This window comes from Aquila chrysaetos, chromosome 26, assembly GCF_900496995.4.
Source record: "Aquila chrysaetos chrysaetos chromosome 26, bAquChr1.4, whole genome shotgun sequence".
Lineage (NCBI taxonomy): Eukaryota > Metazoa > Chordata > Aves > Accipitriformes > Accipitridae > Aquila > Aquila chrysaetos.
The window spans coordinates 15,260,973-15,271,113 of record NC_044029.1 but is presented as its reverse complement, the minus strand read 5'-3'; the positions used below and the strand labels follow the sequence as shown (position 1 = coordinate 15,271,113).

At 45.4% G+C, this 10,141-nt stretch overlaps 1 protein-coding gene across 2 annotated transcripts; it reads left to right on the top strand.

The window, feature by feature from the left end:
- The first annotated feature begins 3,633 nt into the window (after window positions 1–3,633).
- YEATS4 (YEATS domain containing 4) lies at window positions 3,634–9,098 on the top strand. Of its 2 annotated transcripts, XM_030003100.2 has the most exons (8): window positions 3,634–3,799; window positions 3,925–4,044; window positions 4,422–4,488; window positions 4,588–4,682; window positions 5,422–5,547; window positions 6,152–6,244; window positions 6,322–6,409; window positions 8,495–9,098. In XM_030003100.2, exons 1-8 carry the CDS (start codon window positions 3,749–3,751, stop codon window positions 8,662–8,664), a joined length of 810 nt encoding a protein of 269 aa, XP_029858960.1. In that variant the 5' UTR covers window positions 3,634–3,748; the 3' UTR covers window positions 8,665–9,098. The 2 variants fall into 2 exon arrangements, with proteins under 2 accessions (XP_029858960.1, XP_029858959.1); XM_030003099.2 differs by lacking the exon at window positions 5,422–5,547.
- Window positions 9,099–10,141: the final 1,043 nt, after the last annotated feature.

Here is a 10,141-nt window from a genome sequence, read left to right as displayed (position 1 = left end):
TGACATCAAGTGAGAGGCAGATGAAGTGGTTATCTAGCTCAACAGAACTAAGAAATAACAAAGCTGCAGCGAACAGTGTTGCAGGATTTGTATAGGCACACCCTAAGCAGTTTGCCAAAGCCACTCCACAGCACTTCACTTGTAAAATAAGTCATAGTTAGCCTTCCCCATGAATGGTGTGCAGAATTGTCACGGCATTTCCTGCTGCTTTACTACAGTGAAATGGTAAAATAAGAGATGGCGGAGTAACACTTGTTGCTGTAGGTGCTCTGCCATCCGAGCAGTGATTGCACTTGCATCTGCACACTGGAAATGAGGGATGCTCTCTGCAGATCGGTAGCACGGGCGGTGATGTTTGGTTACTGTCCTGCCCGTTCATTAATGTCACCTAGGAGGGCATCAGCCCATCCACAGAACATGGCCAAGCTGGAGCAAAGCTGCTTATTTTCTGCACATCATCAAGCTTTTGCTACTGATCTGACTGTTGCCTCCCAGGTACTTACATGTGGCTCATTAGATCTTTATTTCTCTAGGATTTGGAGTCAGAACTGCCAGATTAGAAGGGAACATGTAGTGGGGAATTTATCCAGTAGCTCCAGATCTTCCTTTAATGATGATGTTTCTTGTGAACGTTTCTGTGTGTTTGAACGTAGAATTGCCTTCGCTGTTTTCTCTCTTTCGTGCACTCAGGAATGTTTTCAATACCAGAGGAAAAGAGGAGCGATCTTCTTGGCACAGGGGGAGTTGTCACACCTGCAAAATAAAGGATGATAATAGTATCATATAAATAATAAACGAAGGTTCATAGCCTCCAGGTCTGAAAGACAGCCAGAAACTGTTTATTAGGCTTCTTTAAATGCAACCTTTGAAAAAATAAAGGTGTTCCTGGCCAAGATACTACTAGTTAGTATTCTCATGGTAGGAGAGTGTTAGACTGACTGGGTGAGTGACAGTCGATGAAGGCAGTTTCTTCTCTTCTGCTTTGCTTCCTGCACCCCAAAGAAATGAAGGAGAAAGGGGTGTCTTCCACCCATCATGAAGACTAAGGCTGGAAAATACTCTTCGACTCCAGCCGCAGGAGTGCCTCAAGGCATCTGTGGGTTGTGAATGCAGTCACTTAGCCGTGACAAAAGCATATCCTGAATAACATGTTTCAGGTTTATAGAATCAACCTGAATTGAAAGTAACAGTAACGCTTTCAAGTTTTACTTCTTTTGGGATGTGCGGGTGTTATTTCCCAGCTCAAAACGTAAAGTGGAACAACTATACAGAAGACCTAGAAAATTGCTTAGTTCCCAGATGACTGTAGTTGGAGATAATTTTGGGGAGATTTGCCCATAAATATTATAATTTTCAGTCAATGCTCTGGTGAATAATTTTGCTTCAGCTTTCTGAGCTTTCATTGGAAGCCAGACAAAACCTCCCTTTGTATCCCCCTCAGAAACTGTAGCTTCCTGAGGAATAAGAATATCCTAAAACAATCAAAGCAGTATTGTTTTCCAGAATTGTCCCACAGCCTGAAAGAACAGATCTGAGGGGCGCAAATGGGATGTTGAATGCCGAAGTTTTAACGTGATGTTTGAAAAGTTAGTATTGCTAATTACTTTAAATGCTCATTATTTCAGTGAAATTTGCAGCCAGTGTGCTTGCCCTGCATTCTCACACTGTGAATTTTTATTGAAAATGCCTATAGCTACCCAGACATTTAGTTCCTCCCCTTGCAACTCTTAGGGCAGTTGTGATGAGCAGGACAGGACCTTTCTTAGAGGTAACCTTTCACAAAGGAAAATTTTACTTTTCATTAAATAGAGAAAAAATGGAGAGAATAGATGTATTTCATTTTCCCCAACAGCAAAGCTAATTGCATTAAAAAGTGGTTATAGGAGTAGCAAGGAATAAATAGCTGGGTTCATTTCTACAGGAAGAGAGCCTAGGAGCTCTAAATCTATACGGACATGCCATTGTTTAAAACAACTCTACAAGTGCTGTTCCTCTCCTCAAAAATACGGCAGCCTGTGGTTGGCGTGAGGTGGCTGATGGCCACTCGTGCAGCTGCTGTACTTTGAGCCTTTTTCTACTGCAATGGCAGCTGTCCCCAGGGGTTGTTGCTCTCGGGGAGCGTACCGCTGCAGATGTGCCACCACCAGTCCCTCCTCGCCCCTTCTTCCCTCGTCAGCAGCTGGAGCATTCCTGCTGGTGCCTTGGGTGGGTGTCCTGAAAACCTCTTCCCAGCCCAGCTCAGAGCAGGGAGGAATGGTCCTGGGGAGGGAACGTGGAGCCCTGCTTCCCACCACCGGTGCTCACTGACCCTTCTCCAAGTATCTCCAGCTGCGGGAGACCCCCGCTCCCTCTCCTGGCTGCAGGCAGAGCCTGGGGGATGTCCAGCCGTGTGAAGAAGCAAGGGGAATGCCGTTCCCCACAAAATACCGACAAAGAAGGGATCAGCAGACAGACTAGAGGACAAGACCTGCAAGGCTACTCCCTTCCACTGCAGTGCTGTGGGTGACAGCAGGGTAAGACCGTGCAGTTGTTTGCAAGTTGGAGGTAGAAGGGTACGAGGCCACGGGCCGTGGAGAAGGTGCTGATGGTGGTGATGGGCTGGCATGGAGGGAGGGGCGTAAAGGAGGTTTGGGATTTTGTTTCCTTTTAATTTAAGCAGGTGAGGGCAGGGTGATTGGAGGGCATCACCCTTAAGAACACGCTTCATGGGCACCTTGCAAAAATTCCTGCCACGCATCGCTGTTTCAACAGACTTCATAGGAATTTGCAGCATCGGTTCAAACAGGAGTCAAATTCCTGCTGTGGCTGTGCTTATTCACCTTCGTAACGGGCACGGTGTTTCCCCCGGTCATGCTGCAGGCTGTGATTTAAAGGCCTTCATCCCTGTGCATGGCCATAGCTGGAGAGGAGTGAAGCAATCTCTGATTACGCAGCTTTGCAGGTTGACAGGACGTGAGGCCGTGGGCACAAACTGAAACGCGGGAGGTTCCCTCTGAACATCAGGAAACACTTTTTCACCGTGAGGGCGACCGAGCACTGGCACAGGTTGCCCAGGGAGGCTGTGGAGTCTCTCTCCATCCTTGGGAGACATTCAAAAGCCGTCTGGACATGGTCCTGGGCAGCCCGGTCCTGGTGGCCCTGCTTGGGCAGGGGGTTGGAGCAGATGACTTCCAGAGGTCCCTCCCCGCCTCAACCGTCCCGTGACACGCTGAAGTTCAAAGCGTGGCTTCAAGTACCCCCTTTGTTACTCAGCAGTAAAACAGGCAGATCAGCCGGGTTGGTACATCTGCGGCTGGCAGGGGAAGGAGGCGGTAACGGTGAATATTTCTGCTCAACCAAGGGAAAGCTACGCGTTTCTGCATTGGTATTTAGAAATGCTAATTGTGCGCGACAGGAGCGTCTCTTCAGATTTTTTTTTTTTTTTTCTTCCCTGTTGGTGACAGCGCAGTTCTGGAGTCAACTTCGATGTGCGAGGGTAAGAACAGCGAGGAAACCAAATCCCAGTTGGAAGGCTGAGAAGGTTTTACCCGCCTTTACCCAGTCAGTCAGTCAGTCAGTCAGGGCGGCTCCCGCCCTGCCGGCGGCGCGCGGCCGGAAGCCGGGGGGCGGGGCCTACCCTCCGGGCTGCGGCGGGGCCGGGCCGGGCCTGGCGGGGCCTGGCGGCCGCGGCGCCGGGGCTGAGGGCGGGCGGCGCGGCTGCGGCTGCGGGCGGCGGCGGCCCCCCCCCCCACCCTCCGTGCGGGGCAATATGTTCAAGAGAATGGCTGAGTTCGGGCCTGACTCCGGGGGCAGGGTGAAGGTGCGGGGCCGGAGGGCGGGAGCCTTTGATTCGGGCTGCGGGTGGCAAGCCAGCCTAGGCGGCTTTCGTAAACGCGACGGTTGGGGTTTTCTTTCTGTTTCGTGTGGTGTTTTTTTGTTTTTAAGGGCGTCACCATCGTGAAGCCGATCGTGTACGGGAACGTCGCGCGGTATTTCGGGAAGAAGAGGGAAGAGGATGGTCACACGCACCAGTGGACGGTTTACGTCAAGCCTTACAGAAATGAGGTGGGACCTTCGCGCGCCGCTGGTCGACCCCCCCCCGAGCCGGCCGGGGGGGGGGTAAAAAAAAGCCGGGGTTTGAGGGCGGGGGGAGCTGCCCGGGCTGGTGGGGTTCCGAGAAGGAGACGGAGAGGGAAAGGCGCTTTTCCTCTGAGGTTCTTCCGAGTGATCTTGCAGGCCGGGGGAAAACTGGCGAGCGTTCGTGGGGACAAAATACTGACGGACCCCGGCGCCGGTGCCGGCTCTTTTATTTACCGTCTTGCTTTCTTGCTGTTTTTAAAGGTAGCTCTGTCGGAAGAAACGCTAGTCACGTAGGACGGATGAATAAACGGTGGTTTGGTGTGCTGTGTAAGTAATCAGAAATAACGACGTTTCTGTTTTAGGATATGTCTGCCTACGTGAAAAAAATTCAGTTCAAGTTGCACGAAAGCTACGGTAATCCTTTAAGAGGTGGGTTTTGCATTCGGGCATTTGCTCCTAGAATGGGCTTTTTGATTAGTTCCACTGAGGCTTTATCGCCCGTATTAACACCTCTGTTTCCTACTGCAGTTGTTACCAAACCACCGTATGAAATCACCGAAACAGGCTGGGGTGAATTTGAAATAATCATTAAGATATTCTTCATTGATCCAAATGAAAGACCTGTAAGTACATTGAACTTTTAGCAACGCTTAATTATGGCGGCCTAAAGCTGTGCTGTAGGGTATTGCTGGTCAAAATAAGTCCCATCAGCCATGGCAGTAATAAAGCTTGTTCTTGTAGGAAATGTGTTTAATGGTTGGCCACGTTTTCCTGTTCCCATGCTTTACTGCTGGCTGGGGCGTTCATAATGGCTTTTCCTGCACTTGGCTTCTCGGATGTTTACTAATACATGACCACGTGTTGTGCTTTACCTGGGCTGAACACATGCTGAGGATTTCTCTTCTCTGTGGCTTCCTAGTTGTAGAATATTTTAATTGTCTTTTTTTTTTTTTTTTTGTCTGTCAGTTTTGGTCAAAATCAGTCAAAAAGCAGCAAAGGTACCATGCTAGCAGTAGTCTCTTTCCCAAGAAAAGCAGGTTAAGACACTTCTCTAGTTCTATAAAGCACTGGAATGAATTTCTTCCCATCCTGTGTTTTAGACATGTCTTGCAGGTTTGTTTATCCAGGTTTAGGTAGGAAACTCAATTACCATATTTTAGGGGAAAGGGATGTTTTTTTCCTGGAAGAACCGAGTTCCTTCTGTCGCATGAACTACAGCAGTCCTTTTGGTTTAGCCGTTTTTTTGCTAAATGAGGGGAAAACTGAATTTTGTGTTTTTCTTGAATATGTGAAAATCGATACTAGACTAGAAAAAAGGGCTTCCTGTGCTGCTGTGCTCGGTAGCATCCTGACTTCTATTAGTTCCGTTCACGGCTTGACCAAGCTGTTGCAAAGTTGGCTGGGTGTTTTTTCTGTACTGCTGTTCTTGGGAGGCCGTTTCGGCGCCTGTCGTGTTCTTCCTTTCCAGGAAGTACCAACTGGAGTAAGGTATCTGTCGCGCTCTTCCACCACCGTTTGCGGGTCTGTTCGTGGCAGGGAGGAACTGTGGGCTGTGTGTCCTCTTCCCAGGTCGTGGTCCAAGTGGTCAGCGGTTCCTCAGGGCTGGACAGAGGGCTTCCATTCCTCTCTAGCTCCTGCCGTTTGCAGCGCAAGAGTAACTCCCCAGAGAGAAATTCCAGTGAAAAGCGACTCACAGCCCCCCACCCCCAGTGTTTTCTTTCACACAAAGGGATGATAAAATCACAGAAAGCACTTTCTAACTGATTAATTGGCAGTCAGCTTGGAACTAAATCATCTGTTTGGAAATGTTTATGAGAAGGTCTTTGTAGTAGTTTTTATACACCAATCCTAAACCACTTGCCCAGACATTCTTAAAGTATGAAAGAAGCCTTTGGGTAGTTGGTGTGTTTAACACTGAACGTTAAAGTTAAGTGATTCTGCTGAAGTTATAAGACGTATATTTGTGTATTCCTAAAAGATTTTTAAATCATGTGCAATTGTTTGGTAAGAACAAATACTGCTTGTCGATATCTAGAAGAAGGTTTGTATTTCCCTACAGTTGTCAAGCTAATAAAATTCTGTCTTTGTATAGGTAACCTTGTATCACTTGCTGAAGCTTTTCCAGTCCGATACCAATGCCATCCTGGGAAAGAAAACTGTAGTTTCTGAATTCTATGATGAAATGGTATGAAAATTTTTAATGTAATCCTCACTTTATTTTGAAGAGTGTTAGTGATACCATGTATTTTTCTCCTTCGTTAGATATTTCAAGATCCTACTGCAATGATGCAGCAGCTGTTAACGACATCTCGTCAACTAACGCTAGGTGCTTATAAGCATGAAACAGAGTGTAAGTTGAAAATTAAAATATTATAATTTTAGAAATAAACAATAGTTGGTTTTGCTTTTAGTGTTTTTTTTCTGGGCTGTAACAGTTCAATGGATTTGGATGCTGCTAAAAAGTGGTATTTTTGCATTAAATTAGCTTCAACTTTTGCAAAGATACTAATACTTACTTGAAGATGTTTTAAGATTTTCTGATCTGTATGCCTGCTGAAAAAAATAATTATGAATTACTCAGTATGAAGGGTGATGGCATGATCTACGCCTTGTTTAACATCTTTGAAATGAGTTAAACCTGAGAATAAATTAAGGCCACTCTGTGGTACAGTTCTGTTCAGCTTATCGGGGTGTTAACTGCAAGCAAAGATGACACTTTAAGCACTGAAGTATGGAAGAGTTAGTACTGTTAAGTCAAAGCAGCAACCCTTTGGCGATAAAGAGCTGTGCCTGAAAGCTCTTCTTGTCTTTCCCTTCTGTCTCAGTCTTTAACTGTAGGTCATTTCATAACATAGTTCTTCAGTATAGCTTAATGTTCTTTGCATCCTTTTTATCTAATCTTTTTGTAAATATAAACCAGAATATTAAGGGAATTAAAGAAATGACATTAAAATACATTGATTTGTAAAATGTAATGCATTTAGTGATGATTTCTGATCTTCTGGATTTCATCTCTTTTCTTCTACTCTCAAAAAGCAAATGTATTTATTGAGCCCAAATCCTACCTCTTTAGTTACCCACTCTAATGCCATCATAGTCCAGCTCACCTAGCCTTTGGCTTGTCTGCGTGTTCCCCTGACAACAACTGTCAGGTATTTTTAGACGGTGAATACCTAGAGCTGAGAGTGGTTTTGAGTTTGCAGCTCTACAAAGTTAGGGTTCCAATTTGCCTTACATCTGTTTGGGGGTGCGGACATGTGAGCTACTTGTATTTTCTACCTCAGTTTAGCCAGTCTTGAGGTGGATTTTAGTTATATTGCATGTTGTGACGGTTTACGTGTAGAAAATGTTTAATTATTTGCATCATAAAAAAGCTGTGCCCAAATTTAAACTTTTCTCGCTTAAAGTTTCTGGATGTTTCTCCTGAGAGTAGAAAGAAACTTTTAGTGGGTTTTTTGTGTATATTTCCTTAAAATGTGCTACTGAAGCAGATAAAAATTAAGATTTTTTTTTTTTTTTTTTTTTTTGCCACTGCCCACGATTATGTACTGTATGGGATATGAAGATATACCCATGGCCTCCACAGATTTATTGGCTCTACCAGCTTTGTCCAAAAACTTGTGCATGAACGAGTTAAAAAAAAAAAAAAAATTAGGACATCTCAATAAACCAGATTGAGATGTCCTAATGTCAGATACTTATAAAAGCAAAGGCAGCACCACTACATCTTTTAGATACATGGAATTAAACTCCAGGGAGACAGAGAGTAGAAAGTGGTTACAGTACACAGAAAAGGAACCACAGGATGGTTGAGGCAGGAAGGGACCTCTGGATATCGTCTTGTCCAACGCCCTGCCCAAGCAGGGCCACCAGGATCAGGCTGCCCAGGACCGTGTCCAGACGGCTTTTGAATGTCTCCGAGGATGGAGACTCCACAGCCTCCCCGGGCAACCTGTGCCAGTGCTCGGTTGCCCTCACAGTGGAAAAGTGTTTCCTGATGTTCAGAGGGAACCTCCCGTGTTTCAGTTTGTGCCCATGGCCTCTGGTCCTGTCACTGGGCACCACATATAAATTATTTGTAATTCTCTGTAATCTCCCATTTATTTGCTGTCACAGTGTCAGGTTTCCCCCCCCCACCCCGCCTTAATCTTTAAAATCTCTGGAAAATTATTTGGTGAATTATGTAACTCCATCCACAAAACTGATGGGCTGAATGAGGCCACAAAACAAGCTTGGTTTTTCTTCTTTTATTTTTAATTTCAGGTTTTTATTTGGATACCTTTTTGACTACAATCATTGAATCTCTAAGGCTAACAGTGATAGATTTTTTTCAGGACACACACCATCCAGATTACTGTTGCAATTTAAAAAAATTGCATAATTACAAATTTCCATGCTACTTACAATATTTATTTTTTCTTTATCACCACCACAGTTGCAGATCTTGAAGTGAAAACCAGGGAAAAGCTGGAGGCTGCCAAAAAGAAAACTAGTTTTGAAATTGCTGAGCTTAAAGAAAGACTAAAAGCAAGTCGTGAAACGATCAACTGTTTAAAGAATGAAATCAGGAAACTTGAAGAAGATGATCAGTCTAAAGACATGTGACGACTGTTGACTTGAAAAAGAGCCTATATTGAAAAGAGGAGGACTTCCTTCAGTCGTGGAATTCTATACGTTCAATTCTGTAACTGAGACTATGTGCATTTCACTTGCAAATGATTGACCTGTGTGGCAATTGACTTCATAAATGGAAGAAAAAAGAAGGAATGTATCCTTTTTTTATAGTTAAAATCTGTGGGTACTTAACGATTTATTTCAAGTAGAAGGGGTCTTGGAGACCAGACTACCTTTTTTTTTTTTTTTTTTTTTTTTTTAAAACTGCATTTGAGTGGTATATGGAAACTTTGTATTAAGTCTTGTATTAGTTCAATGTGATTTTACAAAATGCTGGTGTTTACTTTTTTTACTTGTTTTTTCTACTGGTTGTTTAGACATGCATCTTTAAAGCTGAAAATAAAATATGCTTTTTTTAATTTTAATATTTTTTGTCTCTGTCCAGTTGTGGGCTTCAAGAACAATTGTAAATAGCATACCCTGATTTAAGGCAGAGGTTGAAATATAATGGTACGCAAGTTGCTTAAGTCTGGTTACAGTGATATCTGCATGTCTGTCTGTTAATCAGCACAGTGAAAAAACTTCCTGAGAAAAGGATTTTAAATAACTTGTATATCTACAGATAAGAGTTTCTAGCCCCACATCTGCTTTAACACATATAAATGCGTCAGTTGTACAAGTTATGCTCGGAAGTAGGAAATGATTCTGGTCCTGTTTTGTAGAATTTTAATGCTTCTACTGTACTGTGGTCAGTTCATTGCATGTTGTCTCTGCTGCTCTTTCCTCCTCACCCTCTTCCCCTGCTCCAGTGTGCGGTCTCTCCCATGGGCTACGGTCCTTCAGGAGCAGACTGCTCCAGCGTGGAGGGTCATAAGTCCTGCCAGTAAACCTGCTCCAGTGTGGGCTCCTCTCTCCAAAGGTCCTGCGAGGAGTCTGCTCCAGCGTGGGCTTCCCATGGGGTCACAGTCTCCTTCGTGCATCCCCCTGCTCCGGCGTGGGGTCCTCCCCGGGCTGCAGGTGGAGATTTGCTCCCCCGTGGACCTCCCTGGGCTGCAGGGGGACAGCCTGCCTCACTGTGGTCTTCCCCACGGGCTGCAGGGGAATCTCTGCTCCGGCGCCTGGAGCATCTCCTCCTCCTTCTGCACTGACCTGGGGGTCTGCAGGGCTGGGGCTCTCACATCTTCTCTCTCCTCTCTCCAGCTGCAGGTGCACAGGGTTTTCCCCCTCTTCTTAAATACATTCTCCCAGAGGCACTACCGCTGTTGCTGGTGGGCTCGGCCTTGGCCAGCGGTGGGTCCATCTGGGAGCCAGCTGGCATGGGCTCTGTCGGATGTGGGGGAAGCTTCCAGCAGCTTCTCTCAGAAGCCATCCCTGTAGCCCCCTCCACTACCAAAACCTTGCCACGCAAACCCAATACGTATTCTTATGTAACTAGCAAGTGGTACCCCTGAAAAACCAGTACGTGATC